At 38.8% G+C, this 22,262-nt stretch overlaps 1 protein-coding gene across 1 annotated transcript in view; it reads right to left on the bottom strand.

Moving 5' to 3' along the window:
• NPNT (nephronectin) overlaps positions 1 to 22,262 on the bottom strand; it is a 52,579-nt gene that overhangs the window by 26,815 nt on the left and 3,502 nt on the right. Inside the window, exons 3-5 of the mRNA XM_075709519.1 lie at positions 16,175 to 16,225; positions 7,815 to 7,907; positions 5,085 to 5,177 (exon numbers count right to left, since the gene is read on the bottom strand). Of these exons, the coding sequence (XP_075565634.1) occupies positions 5,085 to 5,177; positions 7,815 to 7,907; positions 16,175 to 16,225 (237 nt within the window). The remainder of the gene's footprint in view (positions 1 to 5,084; positions 5,178 to 7,814; positions 7,908 to 16,174; positions 16,226 to 22,262) is intronic.

Consider the following 22,262-nt stretch of genomic DNA (forward strand, 5'->3'; position numbering starts at 1 on the left):
ATGCTAACCTACTTTAAACAATCTCACAGAGAAAATGTATTCCTTACCACCTAGAAAACACACAAAAAAAAGTGTCTGACATCAGTGATACTTGTCAAGGGCTATCCACGAAGTCTAGTGTTTCAGATTTACCATTTAATACAGAATTCGTGACTTAAACTGAAAATATTCAGCCTACAATTTTTGTATTAGTACACAAGGCTTCTAACAAGAAGTAAAGGTTGAGTGAGGACTTTCTTCAGAATTCTCTTCCAAGAATACGTGTTGGTTTTATCTGGGTAAACCAGAATAATTTGTCACTTAGTTATTTGTGTACTGACAGGTAAAGATGACAATAAAGGTGAAAATAATAAATCTATTCACAAATCCAGCCAGCAAGTACTTAAACAACTGAGTTACCAACCCTCACCTCTAATACAGCACAATGCCATCTAAAGGTCTGTTACAGTAAGAGAGTCACTGTTATTTCCAGGAACTTTTCCAAGAGCTTTCCCACTATTAAGCACTTTCTCACCACGTGTCACTCCCTACCCCATGTAGCAGGAAAGTAAGCCCTGGGGCTCCTACCGTGTGGTAGACACACAAACACAGCAGCCACTTATAAAATGCCAGCTGAGAAGGCAACGCATGCTTTCTATGGACTAGATGTGAAGGCTTAGAGTTAAGATGTTAAAACAGAAAGACAAATATACCTCTGGTTAGAATGAAGTCAGTAATTCATTGATCACTTTACGGACTACAAGTAGCAACCTTAACAAGGTTTATGTTGTAAATGGAGTGAGAGAAAGTTGTGTTCACTGTGGGGATGAAGTCAGAGAAAACATTCCTTCTAGACAGCTACACCTGGAATTCTTCAAATTCCTAGTATTTGGATTTCAAATTCATCTTGAAACATTGTAACCACTTAGTTTTGGAAGGCAACATTCTTCATCATTTTTTTCAGGCCGAAGTAAATAAATGGTGTTCTTTAGAACAATGTTCTTTAAAACACTGAGAAATGTTTTCCCTTTCATTATGACTGATAAAATACAGAGCAATCAAGAGAAAAATAAATATATCAGACTACAAGTCACTGATGCAATCCAAAATCAGCCACAAGGATTTTGCCAGTGCCTGTAATGAGCACTCTCTTATGTCACTGCTGTTCCTCAGAGCTCCTAACAATGTTTATGTGTATCATAACATTTATTATCTTCTGACCTACTTTGTTTTCATCTTCATGGGGTCAAGGACGGGTGAGTGTCATGCAGACAGGTATTTGCACCTCCCCCCAACCTTTTCCCTAATTGATGGATATGACCTTTTTTCCTTCATTTTCCAAGGCCTCAGGAAGAGCAGCAGGTTTAGGGAAGAGTACTTCCTGCTCCCCTCTGCTGTGAGAGGGTAGTGGTAAGGGACATGATTTTCCCTTTCTTCCTGCAGAAAGCTGAACAAGAGGTTTCTAGGAAGCCTGAAGGGAAACATTTGCTTCTAGAGCGGTGAGGAAGATCAGGTGGGTGTAGGCAGGACTTCAGTGAGGAAAAGTTGCCAAAATAAGGGCTGGACCCGTGCCTGACAAACGAGGTGTCATGGTTTAACCCCAGTTAGCAACTAAGCACCACACAGCTGCTCGCTCACTCTCCCCCCTGCAGTGGGATGCGGGAGAGAATCGGGGTGGGGGGGCAGAGGGGTGTAAAACCCATGAGTTGAGATAAAGGCAGTTTAATAGGACAGCAAAGGAAGAGAAAATAATAATAATGCTAAAAGAATACACAAAGCAAGTGATGCACAATGCAATTGCTCACTACCAGCTGACCGATGCCCAGCCAGCACCTGAGCAGCGATCGCTGCCCCCCAGGCATCTCCCCCCAGTTTATATACTGGGCATGACATCATATGGTATGGAATAGCCCTTTGGCCAGTTTGGGTCAGCTGGCCTGGCTGTGCCCCCTCCCAGCTTCTTGTGCACCTGGCAGAGCATGGGAAGCTGAAAAGTCCTTGACTAGTGTCAGCACTGCCTAGCAACAACTAAAAAATCAGGGTGTTACCAGCTTTATTCTCATACTAAATCCAAAACACAGCACTATGCCAGCTACTAGGAAGAAAATTAACTCTTTCCCAGCTGAAACCAGGACACAAGGAGTGATGACCACCTCCGTGGTCTTCCCGCAGCTCATGCGCTGCAGAAAGAGCATCCTGTTTCAATTCTCACTCTTTGGGAGTTTGAAAATATTTCTGGAGTTGCTAGGAGAACATACTTCTCCCAGCAGGCACCAATGCCACAATCACAAGTGTGTACCTGCTGGGTTTGAGAGAAACAGCTGTAGAAGAGAAGTACATTTTCTACTGTGAAAGCGGGATCTTCAGCTAAGAGTTGTGACTATTGACAGAGTACATGCGTAGGTCATATGCAAAAGCAGCAGATGATTGTGCTAGAGTGGAAGGGCAAGATTTCATTGTGAAAATCTTTGTGTAAAAAAACATTTACATAAAAATGTTCAATTATAAACAGGTGAAAGCTCACATTTTGGGAGGCAAACTTCTCTGGGCAGCACAAAAAGCTGCTTTTTTCTTTCTTCTGTAAAACTTGCTACAATTAGGCAGCTCCTGACAGACATTATAGCTGCATTAACATATTTATTACACATGCAACCCGTCTGTTAAAAAAAGTCATTGTTAAATTCAAAAACTGTTAGTTTGACTTCAATTCATAAAAGTCTCCCCACAGAGCCCATACTATTGACTGTTCTGAGTTTCTTAGACAACAATAATTTTGAAGTAAGAGAAAGAAAAGTTCTAAAATATCTGTATTCTTCCTCTTCTGTACAGAAAGCATCGCATTACAAAATATATGCATAACAGACCTAAGTATAAAATACTTAACTAGAAGTAGGCACAGAATGAGTATAAGGTAATGCTGAAACTAAGCTGACAGGGCAGGATTCTAACAATGCCTGTGTTAACCTCTAGTGCTTACACCCCACTGCACTTCAGCTCCTAAGTTCAGATACTCCTGAAGCCTCTACCCTTAAGAACTGCCTCACATTTATTTCCAGAGCTACAACTACAGATCCAAAGTTGAAAACGATAAGAACTCATGACTGTTCTCAGTCTACCATCTTGCATAAAGTACAGAATACATTATGAGCTTTAAATAATTGGATCTTTCTATAGGACTCTGAATGCTACACCACCACAAAATATTCTTAGTACAGAAATGAAAGCTCTGGTATTGACAAATAGCTATTAGTAACATACTCTGAGAATAACCCGATCTTAAAAAGTAGGTGCAATCAACTGTATTAGGATATCACATTACATGCTTTTTGTTTCTGGAATTTTGACTAAATTATTTCTATTACCTTCATTCTATTTCTGCCTGTGAACAAATGCTGTCAACATCAGCTTTTGATTCACATCTTAAAAAACATGCTGAAAATAAAATGCCTGTGCCTTGAAAAAGTTCAAGTTTTTTAACCTTGGCTGATGTAACAGAAAGCTAAGGTCACAAGGCAACAGAAATAAGCTGTTAGCACAACTCTGCTTAAACCTGAACCTCATGTGTCACGGGTTTTCACTTTTGCCTTTGAAATTAGCTATTGAGAGAAAGATGGTTTTTAACCTTATGGAGCCAGAATGAATGCTACTGTTTAGGAAAACAACTACTGGCAGTGCTGTGGTTGCGTAAGAGAGAAGCCAGCCTGCAAACAGGTTAGGTGTGTCAGAGCATACTGCTCAATCCATCTTATTTTCCCCAAAATGCAGCTTTTCTTCTTTTCACCAGCGCAGACAGGCACTTACTCGGAAACTGCATGACAAGCACTACTCAGTTTCCTAGGAGGCACATTGTATGATTACTGGCAGGTCCTACTGGGTCTACATAAAGGCCTGTATGAATATGCTGACTGCTCTCTTGATCCACCTCCATGCACCCATAATCTGTAACAGCGTGCTTCCTCTAAGAAGAGTCCGGATGTACTGCGCATGGACTGCGGGAGCACCAAAACATTCCTACTATTTATATACTCTATCTGTTTGTGTGTTTCTTCTGTCTTAAGTAAGGTCTATTTTTTCAAGATCAGGTTCAGCCTAATGTCAGCAGTCAAAAAAAATCAGCTGTAGCAACATACCTCTTGAATAAATGCTGGTTACTTATCTATTGTGTATTTCAAGCAACATCTATAAAGACAACTCAGTACAAATGTCTATGCATCAAAAGAGGAAATAAGAAAACAGCAGAAGCTTTCTCTAAAAAATTTGAAAGCTAAAATGTATAAATTCAAAGGGGAATAAAAATAACACTTTTACATGGTTTTCTTTTTAATAAAATACCATAATTTCTTTTAGTCACTTATAATCTCACACTGGAATTTAAAATGTAAAACCCAACACTATTAAAAAGTTTAACAAATCCCTTTAATTTCTTTATCTTTTCTGCCTTTTTCTGCCTATTAGCTAACCTGGATCAGGCAACACAGAGGTCAAACATTCAATACCAAATTTACTCAGACTTTGAAAACAGAAAACCAGGGACCAGAAACCAATTAAAAAATTAAACTGTTATCACCATACTATAAACAGTAGATCAGCTTTCATTTCCAGCAACTACCATCACACCACCTTGTCAAACTTACGAGAGGAGATTTGTATCACCCTAAGAGAGTTGTTCACATCACTTAGTCCGATTAATCAACAGCTGCCAAATGCAGAGGTTAACAACCCTCACTTTCTTCAACTTCCAGCTTTATGTAAATCACAGTTTTGTCTTTCTCTAACCTGACAAACAATTTCCATCGCTCTCACTTTACAAAGGAACTCAGAAACAAATAAAAAGTGCAGGCCCTGAAAGAAGAGCAGAGGAAAGAAACAAAAGCGAGTTACATCCATGAGTATGGTGGAGAGTCAAGGCTTTTCAGAACACAGGAACACAGCATCAAGGAAATACAATCAGTTATTTGCTCTGCATGCTAATGATGTTGCAGGTTCAGCTTTTGCATCACAGCCATTGGTCTATCAGCCTCCAACCCCTTTGCAAGAAATTGTATTACTGTTTCAAGCCGTGCAGGTAGAAGGAGCACGCCACCTGAAATACAGGACCATCTCACCCCTTGATGCTGTATTTCTTGCATGATGCTCCAGGGGGTGGAATAGAAGTGCTTCACTGGTCTGACCAGGTGGACTTGTATACAGCTGCTCATCTTCACAGGATGGGAAGAAGGCATAATAAAAATGAAATTACCAGATCTTTGTAATATGCATTACTTCATCATTTAAAAAAAAAAAAAAAAATCTATCAAGTGCTGACAAGAATTGCATTACAAGAAGAGAAAGTAGCAAACTTTGCATCATGGTCCTGGAACAAACAGGGTAAGAGGATAGTAAGTTACAGAAAAGCAGCCTTACATTCTTTGCGTAAAGACCACCTTTCCTAGCCACATGAAGTTAACCTGCTTGTGCTTTAGATTGCTAGCAAAAATTGCAAGTTTTCAACTATTCGTATTCATCTGTGAACACAGATCTTACTGAAGAGCAGGTATCAATTTTCTGGTGAACAAATTTTGAAAGAAGTATTAGTTCCGTTATTATCACTGTAAATTAGAGAGCTGGCACAGGGTATGTTTTTTTTTCAAGTTGTTCAGCTTTTTTCTTAACTGGTTACAGCTGTAAACCTTGATCAAAAAGCTAGAAGGGAAACACTAAAGCTGCTCAGGAGATCTGAATGCTGTGGGGAGAGCACATGGTTAGCTCTTGTGTGAAGTCACTGCAATTTGCTTGCTGATGGTAGCAACATAATAAAAGAAGTATCAGCTAATTCTAACTCTGAGTGCCCCAAAGCGAGGTCTAGATTGCCACAGCAGCTGCAGCGCCACTGGAAAAGGCCAAGCATCCAGGCATCATCACACAGTCAGGGTTCAACAGTTCTGCTGTGAGGCTGGCTTCTTCTCTTGGATTGGTCCCTGGAATACGGTTTGATCCACGAGGCTCACGAACAGATGAGATGTAAAGCCTGTTTATCAGTGCTTGTACTCAAAGAAAGGCTTGTACTGGCCTTTCACTGAGAACCTGAGCATACTTTACAGCCCAGCACCATTCACACATCCTAGAAAGACTTCCACCCCTGCAGGGGAACTCCACCATTTCTTCTGCCAACACCATTACTTTCTGTTACTACTAACTATTATTCTAGAACAGAAATGAGAAAGATGGCCCACGGACTGAACAGGACAGGTGCTATATTAAGGTATAATAACATAGGTCACCCTTACCCTGTGTGATTTGAATTTCCTCCCAGCAAAAGCAGACTCTGCATCCACTATGCACTTTCAGGCCTCATCCTAACACGGAATCAGCACACGGCAAGAACGCATACCTGACCCCAGGAACAGCTCAAGGGCCTCAGCATATCATAGCACAGATACAGACTGCAGTGACCTGAGCTGGTGTACGCTTGGGACACCACAGTCAGCAGGCATCTTGGGAACCTCATGCACATCTGCCATGGCAACTTTGCCACCAATACCATGCAAGAATATTCAATCAATACTGCCTAAAAGGCTTCCTTTAATCATTTATCACCACATTTTTTTCCTTCCTTAGCATTTAGTGGAGAGCGAATAGTTTAGTTCAAGACTGCAGCCTCCAATTTGCAGAGCATTCTTTTGATACTGTTAAAGTAATTAGTACATACAAAAACAGTTACATATACATATAACAACTGTTAGTTCACTGCACTGTTTTCTAAAAAAGTTCCAGAGTAACCAAAACAGGTGTAGAATAGTAAAATCGTAACAAGCCATCCTTTAAAATGTCAGCCCAGAGTAAAGGGAAAAGGAGAGAGAATGATTTGAGAGATGACACAATAAATGAAAATTAAAACAAAACTGAAAAATACAACGCTCATTTCCACATCAGGTCGGGAAGGACTAATAAATCTGAAAATAAATATGTATCCATTTTTAAAGAAAATAATTCACTCTAAAATCAACGTGTCAAAAGAAGGTTAGCAAACATCAGGGTACATTTTTGAACAACAACATAGTTCTAAACATCACACTTTTCTACCGTACTTCCTCAGCACTCCCAGAAAACACATGAACTCTTACTGTAGGCTGAGTCAGCTGGAAAAGAGAACAGTCTTACTGAGATATCTCTGTATGTGAACATTTCTTAGGCATCAAAATCTAATAAATCATGTATTACAATTCTGTTTTATTCTCTATGATCTTTATACCATTACATATTTTGGATATCGTTTTTGGCAAAAAAACCACAATGAAACTATATTGATAATTCAGTAAGAGAACACTTCATGTTTCCGACTCTTAAGTACACACTACAGTTTATTGCTACCTAGGTAGTTCAGGATTAGAAACACAAAAACGAGAATGCATGAATGAAATTTTTAATTAAACAAATATTATTTCACTGTCCAAATCTGAAAATTGTGACTTTATGAAATAACAATCCTGACCATAAGATTTAAATAATTTTATTTAGATTCAGGAGAGCAGGTGAACACATAGTTTGCATTAATGTCATTGATTTCATCTGAATGAAAGCAATTTTTCCCCTGTGTTATCCCACTGCAGCCACCATTCTCTCTACAAATGGCAGCCCCAATATTGGAATAGCTACAGCAGTAACAGACCTGGGGGGGTGGAGGGGTGGCTGTGGGTGGGTGGGTGGGTGGGGGTGTGTGTGTGTGTGTGTGTGTAAAAAAAATGTTCATTACCCTATAAACGCAGGCAACACACACAGCATTTGGGGGGAGAGGGATCAACAATACTTCTGTGATTTCAAAAAGAAATTCTCTTTCTTGGACTTCACTTTCTTACCTTGGTTGCAAGTTTTTCCAGTGTATCCTGGGTGGCACTTACACTTGTTTGGCCCAACACATTCACCATGTTTGCATCCTGGCTGGCATATAGCTGCAAACAGAGGAATACTCATTATTCTTCCACTCCAGTCACAGCTGACAGTGCTTTACTTTGAAACAAATGGCAATGACCTAACAAATAGTACCGTTTACGTTCCTCCCTTCAGCATCATTATATGCTTCAAATACCACTGTTCAAACATCAGGTGCACTTTCAAAAATAACCACCACCCCAATACACGTGGGAAGAGTGAGATACTTGTTAGTAGTCTATTTTTGTACAACACTGCATTGTGCTGTTTCTGGGATATTAAACCCTTTTAATACCTAATCAGCAAGCAGGCATTGTGCCTTCGCTTGCTCTCTCTATGTATGTATGTACTATGATTCCTGCCATTAAATTTGGTAAACCTGGAATACGCCCCAGCTATATAGAAAATGCATACACCAATGTCATAGGCGACATTGGAACAAAGCCATAGTCACTGATAGGCAGTAGCACAGATCCCAGCATTCACCATTTTCCTCTATTACTGTAAGGCAATGCTCTTATTAAGCAATGTTTTGCCTGAATCTCTCCCTTTCAGGTGTTTGGATTCTGGCATGGGAATTACTTTTGGGTTTTTTTTTTTTTTCTTTTGGAGGAAAAAAGGACTGGGTAAAAGAAAAGCAACACTGACTGTAATATGTTGCTTTATCACCGGACACATCCAAGTCACTTCTACTCAGAACATTTCAAGCATTTATTACCCAACCTGCTGTACAGATATAGCCTCAGAATGTGAAGTTATGATCTATTCTGCTTCCAGAATCAAATTTGCCAGGTAATTTCTAATTCCCCAAATGGAGCATAAATACAGAACTCCAAGAAATAATAGTTAGGAAGCCATTTTTTGGTACCTCTTTCAATATAACATGAGTAAAATTCATAAAACAAACTTTTAAAACTCCAATAATAAAATAAGCATTGGTTTTGAAGAAATATAAGAATTTACACACAAATATATTTCTACTGATATAGGATTAAGTAACAGGAATATTTTCAGAGTGCAACAAATCCTGCATAACTCTGGAAACAATTCTACAGCTGAAAATTTTAAACAACATTTCCCAGTCTTTTTTATTAGAAATGTCTTTCTAGTACTAAACATACTGTTTCAACCTACTGGAAAGCTAAAGTATTTACTCATCTCTAAAATGTTGTTTATCATTATATGACAAAATGCAGATGCAAAGTTCTGGTGAGCTTACTGTTTAAGCAAGATGGACACAAATTAGACAGAAGTCAGAGGGTGGCATATCTTGAATACCCTGTAATCAGGATTTACTATTTACCCTGGCTTTAAGTTCATTTTCTACACTAACAGTAGTGTTTGGAATTTGCAGAGTAACTAACTAGATCCAGCTGTAATATTAATTAATCTGACAATGGGCTGTATCATAAAACTGGATGTATTAAGGATGTAATTTAACAGAAATCTGTCAGAAGGCACTCAAAAATGTAGCTTGCATTCTAGCCAAGCTGTTCAACAGGGTTGAATTAAACAAAATTGAAACAGAAACAAGAGATTAGTTTTGGTTGCAGAAGACCTATGCAAATATATCTCTGATGTTCTAAAATGTTTTCCGTAAGATTCAAAGCATCCAGAAACCACAATTCCCACAAATGCATGCACAGAAGCAACTGTTAGCAATAGAAGGAGTTTGCTCATTTTAGGACTGCATTTGCCCTTTATTATCAGAGCATTTTTTTGTTTAAACATTATACATATATATATATGGCCAGTGATATCCACTGAGAACATAAAACCTGGTTTTAAATCTACAGCACTGCTCTTGATTGATCTTCCTACACGATGGTGCAGTCTCTTTCCGAAAACTGTCTTAAGGAATATCTTAAAAGGCAACCAAGAGGGATGTTTCTAGTTAATGTAAGGTAGTTTTTCCCCCCCCATTAAACGCTGCCCAGAAACAAAGAATGAGATTCAGATTCAGAAACACCTCTCAATTAAAGCATTAGGGAAAGGGGTTCCTTAGACTACTAAAAGGTATGTTTCAAAAATAATGCCCTTGGGTAGTGGACAGATTTCACTGAAGAGCAACTGATACATCATGAAAAACTTCTAGAACATTGTACTTGGAAACAATTACTGCTTTTTTAATCACTATAGTCACAAACAGAAAAAAGATCTTCTTTGTGTAAGAGCTCATTTAGACACTGAGACTCTTATCTTCCTGACATCACAGATCCAAGTCTAATTAGAGGTGATGGTGGCAAAACAAAGACTATGAAGACCAACTTCAAGACTTTGAAATCACTGGGGAAAAAGAAAAAGATGTGATCTAAACTACAGTAAAGAAACAGAAATGACTATATATAAGTTTTTGAAAGCTTCCATGAAATGAAATGAAAAACTGCACTTTAGAGAAAATCCATATTGCGCAGTGGGATACAGTTAGGTAATAATTACTCTTTAAAATACACAAGTCACCATGGGATCAGCTTCGTGTGAAATGTTACAGTTCAGTAGCTGAACCTGTGGCAATTTTAGTTTAGCAGACTTTTTTGAAGTCTTGGTCCCTCCCTCAATTGCACAGACTGTAAGTTAGAAGCAGCTCAGGTACAGGAAAAAAGATCTCATACTTGAAGATGAAAAGCCTTATAAAATTCAGTAATGAAATAAAAGATTTTAATTTCATTTAGGAACGAAATGAAATTAGAATTTAGAAATGGAAATGTTCCTCTAATTCAGAAGGTCAAATACGTTTGTATTAGGAATCAGATGTTTTGCTTAACTCTCTCAGTTAACCAAGTAGGTCAGATATCGTACTAGAACAAACATTATGTATTAGCATTTGTTTAAAACAAATAATATACAACTGTCTACAGCTACGAAACATGTAACATAGGCCATGTTATGAAATCAAGCAATCACATCTATGAGATCTTCAAGAGATCATCTACTCCAATAGACCTCAACAAACTTAGCTCCATACTATGCAGTATTTAATGTCTTGTATGACATACAGGTGGGTAACTTCTGATCTAGTTTACCTCCTAGTCTCAAGACATAATTAAGAAATGCACTTAAATCACCTGACAGATACCTCTCTTTTCTGTTCTTAAAAGTCTCAGTTAAAGGAGATGTCAGCCCCTCAAGCACTCTACAGCTCAAGAATCTCTTCTACCACACGGAAAGCATCTTAATGATTAGCAAACCACCATCCATAAAGTCAGTCATCATAAAATGGTTTTTTTGCACATTAAACAGGTATTTGGAAACCGATGTTTGCTGCCAAACACTGTACTTGAAGACATCCTGTTTATTAGAGTACATTCTCTGCACTTCGGCTACTTAAGTATTATGCATCTTATTTATATACAGCTGCTGAAATTCAATACAATGTTACAACTGAAGAATTTCTATACAGAAGGGAAAAGCGCTTTGCACTAAGCTTAGCAACATCTGTAGCTCAGCCACCACCACAGATAACCTCACAGCATTTCCTATCAGGAATCAAGCCACCCTCACCAAGCAATTTGTATATCCTCCCATTAACTTCCATGGGGCTTTGCACAGCGCTCAGGACTTAAGAAGCAGGTGGCTTTCAGCCAAGCCTACGCAGCTGGCTGGGGTTCCACCAAGCAACATCCGTATGCCCTTCCCACTGACCTCTACCAGAGTCACCAGGCCCGGAGAGGTGGGACAGCGCAGGCTCTGCCAGCTGCAGCCTGCAAATACTCCCTTCTCCAAAGGAGGAGCTGCCCCTGCGCAGCAGCGGACACACGCTCGCTGACTCCCGAAGGGTTCCATTTGAACGTGATCAACAATGAGATCCAGGTATAAAAATAAGCTTGAGCCTGACTCCCAGCATTTCTTTTAATAGCAGGCAATTATTTCAGCTGCTTGGTATAAGTCTAGGCATACACTACGTCTGCTGATGTGACTGGGTTTTTTCTTTGAATTTTTCCACTCTACTTAATTTCTTGCAAAATTCCAGATAGAAGAGAGTATTTCAGTTGCTCTGCTCACACACAAACACATGGAGTTTATCCGTTTTTTAACACAATTAGACTCAGAAGTAGTGGGGAAAAGAGTCTCCCAAGTAATATTCTTTGCATCTTGACAATTAAAAAATTCCCCCAATAGAACACCATTTCCCACCAATCAACTCATATTTACAATGACTGAAATAAGCCATGTCCATAGACTTCAGTCTGCTATGTAACACTCACTTCCCTACTAGGCAAGAAGGAAATGTAGACAGTGGAGAGTTACACCAGGCTGAGAAAGTCACTCTCTTACACACTTAGGGCAATGAAGTCCAGAAGATAAAGAGTCTGAAAAGGTTGCCAAAAAGAAGCAAAATTTTCTTCTCTTTGTAACGGTAACTGTTTTAAACAAAAGTTGTATAGACAAGTGCCACTAAAACCAAGATTGCTAATTTATTGTTGAATCAGTATCAAAGACCTACCATTTCTCCATGGATTCCTCTCTGAAAGCATTTAAACTGGCACTCCCATTGGGTAGTAATGTAGACTGAGACAGACGGAAAGAAATCCTAAGCACAGCTATTTTCATAGTCAACTGCTGCTTATTTATCTAGGCGATAGAATAAACTACAGCTAAACTTTCCATTTAATTTTGTTGCCCAATTCATTCAAGAGATACCAGCAAATAAACTCTGGTCTCATGATTATTCATTTCAGTTTGATAATTTCAAATTTTTTCTTTGTGCCAGATGCAAACACTTGCTCTGTCCCAGTTCCCACCAACTTCAATGGAGTCAAGGAGGTATCCTAAACCCTTTTATTTGGCCATAAATCTAACTAAGTACCTATTTTGAAGATTGGCAAGAACGAACTTTTCCTCCAAAATAAGATGATAAATACAACGTTTCTAAGTCTCACTTAAACTTCAGGCCAAATTAAACTTCCTGTGAAAATAACACAAGGAACTGAAAGATGACTGAGTGGTTTGGGTTTAGGGTTGGGGTTTCTTTTCAAGTGTGGGAGAGAGGGAGAAAGAATTTCTGGTGAAATGCATGTGCTGTTAGCACGTGTTATGCTTGTGTAAAAGCCAGAAGCCACCAATCTTCCCAGCCACTACTAGCCGCTCACAGTGTCCGAGCATGACTCAATCATTCTGAATTATTATTTTTTAATTGTTGTGTAAATACGATAAATGAAAAACACATTCAATGTGGGTCTATAATGTTGGTTTTTTAAGATTTCATCTGTATTTTCTCCCTGCACACAGTTCCCTCAGAACTGCTTTGGAAGTCCCCCTCAGGTTTTGTCAGCTCCTCTGCACTAAGCTGCCCAGCTTTTGAGGGCATGGCTGACTACCACATGCTGTCCCCTCTACTCCTTCTCATCTAGATTTTTAATGATAATGATTTATTTCTTGATTACCAAACAGTGTTTGGTAGAGTCCTAACCAGACAGTTGCACTTCCTACCTACCTAACTCCTCCTCTTCATTTGTGGCCAACAATGGATATCCCTGAGCTTTCTTAGTGGAGTATCTCTACCAATTTAACTCTTTGGTTTTCCAACGCTCCTAGCTACATCTTTCATCAAAACAGCCTTGAGTATAATTCTGCATATAATTCTTGCCTTCTTTTTCTCTGCTTTGCCTTTTAATTTCTGTTCCTTAATAGTTATTTCTTATTCCTCGCATTTTCTTTCTTGCGTGATGCCCACAAGAGGGTTTCACTGACAGAAGTTGCCCTCAGTGTCTTTAATTGCTCTTTCTGCATCCCGCCACTCAAATCTGCCTCAAAATGCCAGACTGCAGCTGTCCAAACTGTCATTGAACTTCTATTTTCACCTCTCTGAAGTCTAAAAATATGCATAAGAATACCTGCAGCTGAAACAAACTATGCCAACCACCTGCCTGAATGGCCTTGCTTCTGCCCTCTCTTCCCAAGTAACATACAGCCCCTTATTTATTCTGACTCTAAATCCCAGCTCCTTAAAATTCAGTTTGCCCAAACACAGAAAGTAATTTGTGCATCAGCCCAGAGATGATAACATGCTGTTCAGCTTCACAAACCTTTATCGGATTCTCTTATACTGCTGAATGCAGAACAGACTTCCAATCTTAGGATTGCTACTTATGTTCCCCCAGTGCCAACTTTATAACAAGACTTGCATGTTGGTGAAACAAGCTTTCCTCTATGCTTCTCCTTCACCTGAAACTGGCTCCCTTTTTCCTGTGGTGCTAACAGACCACAGCCTCAAGTTCTATACTTCTCTTCCTCAGAGCCAGCTTCAGCTCACATCTGTCTCTTTCTATATACCTTTTGCAATTCTTCGCAAATTATGCAATTGCATAAACACACACTAAGGAAAATAAATCTGCCTTATTCACAGTAATTTTGATGTAGGATCCCAAAGGTATGAGCTAATTTGTAAAATAAATCACTGCAGCTCTTTCAGAGTTACGTATTTCTTTTTTGTTCAACTACATACAAATGCAGGAGAATGCATAAAGCTTAACCTACCACACAGTTACCAGTAGGTGGTAAAAACTTGTCATACCCATAATTCAGGTTACAGAATTACTTCTGAAAAAATAACTTTGCTTCCCAAATAAGTGTACTAGCAGTCACAACATATATCTCCGCAGAGCTTAATAAGCCTGACTAGGGCAATGGGTTATGAATTTTCAGATAATTTCATATGCAAAACATTCCTTACTCTATTTTTTGAAAGATAATAAATGTCCTTGACCAACTTCTGTAACTACAGACTGATAATACCATCAGATAAAATGGTAGTATCTAATGCCTGGATATTTTTTCACAAATTACTTGCACTTAGTTGTAGCATTCATGATTACAAACGTTGTCAAAATGCATGCTTAAGCTTCTATCTAAAACATACAGTTCCATTAAGTAAGTGGCTCCTAATTTTTCATGCACAACTACTACATTTGCCTGGGTAAATCAGTTACTCAGTTTGCACATATGATTCTGGTAACAGCACATTAACATGACAAACTGCAACCAGTGGGGCTATTCATTGCAGTGAATTCTTTGCTTGCCTATGACTGCTGCCAAATGTGTTTCTAAACTGCATACACAAATCCAGACCCTGGCTCATTAATGCCTTGCTATTCAGAACAGTGCTTAAAAGCACGTGTAAACTTAAGCATGGGTAACACTGAAATCAATAGGAGTTAATGAAGTCAGTGAAAGTTAATCTAATGCTTACGCACTTAAATACTCTTTTTAAAAATCAGTGAAAAATTCATCTAACACAATGCAAAATTAACAAAGCAAGAAATATTTCATGCTTTGTCAATCTTTTCATGTTTGCATTTCAAGTGGCTCATGAAAATTGCTTAAAGAATGGTGCTTTATCACCTCAAATGCCTGTTTGTTACCTGAATCTTTCTGTGTGTCTACTGAATTCCAGCAGGTAGAAGGGGGGTAGTGCGAGTGTCTCTATGTGTGGTGGCAGGAAACAAACTGGGCCCTATTGCTATTTTGTTTATTAAAATATAACACCCACTGGCTTCACCAGAGTTACTTCTGTATCACAGTAACAAAGCTGACTTTCACAGACAGATGAACAGCTGATCGCTTTTCTCCCCTTCCTGAAGACTGGTACTCCCACCACAGGGATAAGTAAACAAGACGTTATAATTCCTAAGCAGCAGCAGACTACAGCCCTGGGTACCAATGTAAACTAGCGTTGATCTCATTTTGCTCTAACATAGAATCATAGAATGCTTTGGGTTGGAAGGGACCTTGACATGCCAGGCTGCAGGCTGCTGTAGAGCAGGGGCTGTAAAGTTTTCCCTGTTGTGGGAGTAACAACTTGTAGTGGAGGTGCAAAGCAGGCAACGGGGGGCAATAAGTGCTTCAGCCATCCCAAAGTAACCTCCCACTGCACATGACTCAATACTGTGAAAGCAAAATTAGGCCTCCTAAGTCTAACAGCTTGTAAATATGATGCTGGGAGTACAAACAATTTGCAGGAAGGAAAAAATATTGCCTGGGGCTTGAGGGTAAAAGAAAGAAAAAGAGTAAAAAGGGAAAAGTGCAATAGTTTAGAAAATAAGTATCTCATCGGATAGGTAACTGGGATAAAACAGCCCTGTTAACTGGGATAAAACAGCCCTGTTAATTTCCTTCCCCCCTCATTTTCCCCAAATCAAATGTTTAAAAAAGGAAGAAAATAAAAGAACATCTACATCTTCTTGTCACGTATTGAAACGTAAGTTTTCATGTAAACTTATGACTTAAGAGGCCATAACTCCAAGTCATAACCTTGCCAAAATTATTCCAAGAAATATGTTCAGCTAACCTTTGGGCTGGCACCTTAGGCTGGCTATTCTCTGCCTTAAGACGTAGAAAGCTGCAAAACAAATATCCAAAAAAAGAAATTCCAGCTTTTTTTTCTGTAAGGAGGATGGACTTGGCTGGGGTTTTTATCAACTTGTTACATTCCTGGAGACTTACACACATTCAACATTCAGAGCTTTTCTGAAATAAAAAAAATTCTGGTACACATTTAAAAATGGAAATACCTTACATCAGTGTTTCATTATGAGATTCAACAAACACATTCTGATACATAAGAGTAATTAAATACAATGACGTGATGCTATTCTTATTCAATCAACTAAGGAGCTACACTTTGTCATGTTTCATATGGTACATAGTTGTAAAAATTCTCATGTTTCAGGTTTAGGTCCAATGTTTCCATCAACAGAACATAAATGCTTTTCTTAAAGAGACAGTATCCTTTCATTTAAATATAGGTACACATTTTTAATGCTGCGTCTCCACAGAGCAAACATAAAGGGTTAGCATCTGGATGCTAATTTGAGAGTAATTAAAATTACACCCATTTATAAGTATCTGAACATCTGCAACCAATAAACATGCTGGCATATAAATTTACTGGTCTTTTTTATAATGTTTAAATTTTGAATGTCATCTAAATTAAAACTGATGCTTAGAGACCTTTTCAGCTCTTACTACCATATGAAACTAGATATGCTACAAAAGTTAAATAAGATGGAAACACAGATTTATGTTTTGGGCTTATTTTAAATCAATTTATTTGCCAATAAAATTAATGTTAGCAGCATAGCTTGTTAGGCTACATAGCCTTATTATAAAAGACCAGGACTTAAGCAACAGCAGCTCTTTGTATTTTAAGTAGTATGCGACCAACACTTAAGGGTTTGCTATGATTGCAACTTATATTGGTTTAAATTAGTTTTAACCAGAAAGTCCCTTAGCATTTGTTACAGTGGAGGGAGGCTCCCCAGGTTGTTGCTGGGCTTTGAGAGAAGCTCCAAATACAAATATACTACACTTGTAAATGGTCAAATCATGTTACTGTTGAGATTTCCTTGGGAAAAACTGGACTGCAAAACTATTATTCTATGTATGAAGTGCAGGAGGGATGCAGTGGAGAAGTGGAAAAGGATACTGTATCTTTAACATAGTAAAGTCATAACTGCTTTAAAAGCATAAAGCTTCTAAACTGAAAAAAAAACCCAACTGAATAAAAATAGCAAAACCTCATTTCTTCTTGCATAGCAGTATTAAAGCAGTATTGCAATTCTGTATAAAATTTCTTGTCTTCGAAAAGTACCAGGGATGCACAAAAATATTGGTCATTTCATAAGAAGCAGACATGCTGCATATCAGTATTAATTAAACATTGCCAAAACAATGCATTAATATAGACTATATTCTTGCAACCACAAATTCACTAACAAAACTCTTACTGACTTTAAGGAGGTTTCTGCTAGTGGGTCAGCCTCCTGAAAGCCAGTATTCTCATGGCTTGTTATTGACAAAATCATGGTTTTATTTTTGTGCGCCTTGGACTATACAGAATTGCCATTTCCACTGAAAGCATTGTTATGCGCAAGAAACAGAAGTCCTAAGCAGCTCATGGCCTCTTCTCCCATTGATGTACGAGATGATTTATGTGGGTAAACTCCCATCAATATCATCGTTGGTTATACAAAATCTCCTTCTAGGCATCAATGAGAGCGCAGCCACCTCTTCCACCACCCCGTCCCACCACACCACCACCACCACCTTGCATCTCTGTAAACAGATGGCACAGTACAGATACACAGTCTTTCAGCTCATTAGGACAGGAGCAGCAGCACAGACAGTGTAAGTTTCTTCACAACTGTTGTAACAAGGCAGCAGCATGCACAGTTCCCAGCAAAGCATTTGGTTATGCCTGCGTCTGCTCTATCAGCTTGTACAAGCTCCCCTCTCTCTCTTGCAGGTCGTCTTAAGAACCTCCTGAAATAGTATGCTTTCTACTAGGTTTGACTACATCTAAATGCTAACCTGACATCCTTCAATTACATTTTTTAATGATGCAATGCCAAGGGGCGGTGTAAACTAATGGTTTGACTTATACTTTTACTAATGGGCTACTTCACTGTATACTTTCTTGATTGCTCTGTCCCCAGGCTTTTAAGCCAATTGTCATGGTTTTAGTGTAACGTGGTGGGAAACTACTTTGCTGACCTATTCTGTTTTTGCTCCCTAGGTAGAACACTCAAACCTCAGCACAGGGAGATAACCAGATGGAGTTACAACAGATGGATGCTCTGAAAGAGCACACTCATCTTCACAACCCCTTCTCAAGACAGACTTTATAGACTTTGTTATTGTTTAAGGACAATTCAACATTGAAATGAGTGAAGTAACCAAGTAACATCACCACTTGTAAAATCCATGTTCAGTGGGATTTTATTCCTGTTAAGCATCTTCTGTTGGTCAAACTTTCTGTCCACCAGAAAAAAATCTCAGAGTACCCTCTGCTGACTCCAACAGTCATGCAGACTCATGCCAACAGAGGATCTGACAGTAGATCTGCATCTGCTTATAGAAGCTGCAGATCCATCCTTCTATCTTGTATGTATGCGAACACAGCAAAAAGAACCATTTTTGCCATCACCTCTAGCAAAGGAGTTGTCCAAACTGTAATCCAGAATGAAAATTCAAGCCATTTTATATTGCTTTTCTTAAAAAAATCTTGCTTAACCTTTTAAATCTACATTAAAATAGTCTCTCTTTCTACAGTTCTTGGCTGTTAAACTGCAGCTGAAATTTTGAAGCAAAAGGCAGCCTGCATTTTTAGTGTACCTTGACTCCATATAACTAGCATACAAATCAATTACAAACAGACATGCAGCCAAGTACAAAGCAGGTGTATTTTGTTCATGAAAGACACACGCATGTGGAAACCATTTTTACAGCTTTTGCAAGAACTATAGAGATATTTGTAAGCCAGCTAAAAGCAAGACAGGTAGACCGTTAGTTCTAAGAATAACTTTCAGGGAACCAAGATGGATTAGTGGCAAAAATGTCCACGAAGAACTACTATTTGTCAAATAACCCCTAGCATGGCCTGTTGGAAACCGAATGGAAAAACTTCCACTTTCATGAGGAACAAAAAGCATCACACTACTTCTCCCATAAGTCTCTGCATGAAATGAGTGCATCTCCTGTCCTATATTTTAGTTTTCTGATAGGCTAACCAGAGCTCAGTATGCCAGTATATATTCACAGTTGATTTCTATATGCCAGATTATCAGCAAGGGTCAGTCAGCAGTGGTTCCAAGGACTTCCCTGCTGCTTGGCCTACCTCTGACCTAGCAGAGACATTTGAACAACAAGGTCCAGATTATCCTTTCCTTGAGAAACACTTAGGAAGGCAGCTATCCCTGGAGAATACTGTCACAGACGTCTTATTAGGGGGATGAGATGACAGGCTTCAGCAGGTCTCCTAGACTACAGTAGCTAGAATACAGGAATGGACACGATTGTTTTCTATTCTGCAGTTGACATTTCTCATCCAGCTCAAAGAACTGAGCTCCAACCGTACCACTGCTGGAAATTCTCTTCCCCCAAGTATTTCAAACTATGAAAATTAATGCTGAATAACACATTTTAAAAAAAAAAAAAAAAAAAATTGAATCAACTTCCTAAGGCAATTTTTTTCTGTTGGCTCACAGAAAAGTGCATTTGTGCAAGATGTGTGCAACGATGCATGCCGCGACTTGGTTTTCCCTGTATACTTTAAAACCCATTTAATGGATACTGGGTTAGGACAACACACTCAGTACCACAGATGCACTTGCCTTACAATACAAAAAGAGTTATCAATTAAAAATGTACTATTGATACCTGCTCTCACCAGAAATGCTCCATCACAGGAAGTCAAAACGCCCTACTCTGAGAGAAGAAATCCAGAAGAAACTCTTTCTAGCCTCACTTTTGCTCTGGGTTATAGTTTTGCTGTGTGCACAACAATAACACATAAAAATGCAAGACAACAGCCCTGTTTTTACACACATCTCATCAGGCACTTCATCAACATACCATTTTTCACAGAAGTAGGCTTTTGTGTGATTACTCCCACTTACAGCTATTACTCCCACTACTACTTATTAAGGTACAAGTAAATCTCAAAGGCTGGGCAACAACATGGGATTTTTGGACTAATTTAAACTGGGATATTTAACATCTAACTTTAAAGCACTGATGCTGTGAGTCCATCAGTGTAAAGGATGAGCTCTACTGATGATGAGGTTACTTCACATGACCTAAGAGTTGTTGCTTAAACAACATTTCTGCTGCTTCCAGATTAGCCTTTCTACACACCAGGTTTAACCAATAAACCTGGTTTATATATAAGATCAGAACCTCAAAAAGGCTACCTAGTTATTTAGCGATGGAATATATCCACCATTCTAAATCTAGATTAGGCCACTAAGTAAGTGTGGATGGTTTTTCAATTTACAAGGACTTAGAAATGCCAATGAATTTAGAGTTATGTTTGTTCAGCCTCTTTGAAAATATGGCTGTATTTTTATCATATTCATTTTATCAAAATGAATCTGGTTGCCTAAACATGGATCTCACTTTGGTGTTCACAACCTGCAAGGAATCAAAAAAAAAAAAAAATCCAACCTTTTTCAAAGTTCTTGATTATTTCAGTTGGAGGGACACCTTCTAAGTGCACTTGCCGGAATCGGAAAGAGCAATTGGGAAGGCAATTTCATGTCACTGAAGAGAGAATATTTCTACTAGCTGAAATGTTACAGCTGTCACTGACAGGCTTTGGGAGAAAGTTTACAGACAGATAAGAAATACGTGCACTTCCTTACATGTACAAGTCTTGACTGGTGTAATTTATTAACAGGACACACAGAATGTTTTAAAGGAAGAGTGTAAATTAAAGGAGGGGCCTGATTTCAACTTCTTCCTACATGTTTATAGGAGTGAAAAAGACAGCTGCGTTATGCTGACTTGCATTACTAAGCAGCAGTAAGCATGAGTATGCTTGATGTGCACTCCTTTGTCAGTCGAAGAGACATAAAAGGAATTACTCCACACTTCAGAAAAGCAAATTTAGGTAACACAGTCAGTATGGATTATGGATGGAAGTTCAAGAGCACTGAGTTACCAAGCCTTAATGAGTCACTGCTTGTCAGCTGTGCCACAATCCTACCCTGTTAGAGCTGACACATACAGGCTTAAACCTCTGTCACAATTAAAACTTTACCTTAAAGCACAGTTTAAACTAACACATTTTTTTCTCAATAGCGTGTTTGGTGAAGCAGCTCAGCTGGACAGCAGAAAATGTATCCAGGTATGTTAGCGATCACTTGCCCATGGATCATCATGACTCAGAGGTCTCTGTAAACTGCGACAACCCTGACACGTATCGGAAGCCTGTATTTTTGCTGCACTCTGGCTCCAGCATGGCTCTCACCTTACATTTGTTGTCAGAAAGATAAATTCAGAGGTGACCGGTGCCTACACAGTGAACTACACGTGAGTAAGCAGGTGAGTCCAAAGGTGCTGTAGCACTTGCAGGCATACCAAGGATGGCTCAAACTAGTTTGAGAAAAGCAGTTCAAGCTCACTAATAAAGAGTTCAGCATTATTGCCTGAATAGTTACAGCTTCTTTTTTGGACTCATTTGTAAACCGGGTCTCACTGCTGATTTTTAAGCTTGACTCTATACGTGTTTCCATTGTGCAAATACAATTTATTCTAGAAATGGCAAAGAAAACGTACATCTAGTACAGAAAGTCTGACATGTATATATGCCACTCATCTCAGGGACAGAGGTTTGCCTTTCTCCATAGAGAAAGCAGGAGAAATAATTGTGTACTTGGCTTTTTGGAAATTTTTCAGTGATATCCCTTTGTACAGTAAAACACTCAAGTTTTCCTTTGAGGCCAGGAATGCTGCCTTCTGTGCCAGGTTAATCCTTCACGCCGAATGCCACATTCCCAAGGTGGAGAGCTGACTACAGATTTTCTATTTGGCTGCGAACACTAGAAAGATTCACTTTCATTTAGTGTAATCTCCCACTCTGTGATAGGACTGGAATT

The sequence above is a fragment of the Pelecanus crispus genome, chromosome 4 (genome assembly GCF_030463565.1).
Source record: "Pelecanus crispus isolate bPelCri1 chromosome 4, bPelCri1.pri, whole genome shotgun sequence".
Classification (NCBI taxonomy): domain Eukaryota; kingdom Metazoa; phylum Chordata; class Aves; order Pelecaniformes; family Pelecanidae; genus Pelecanus; species Pelecanus crispus.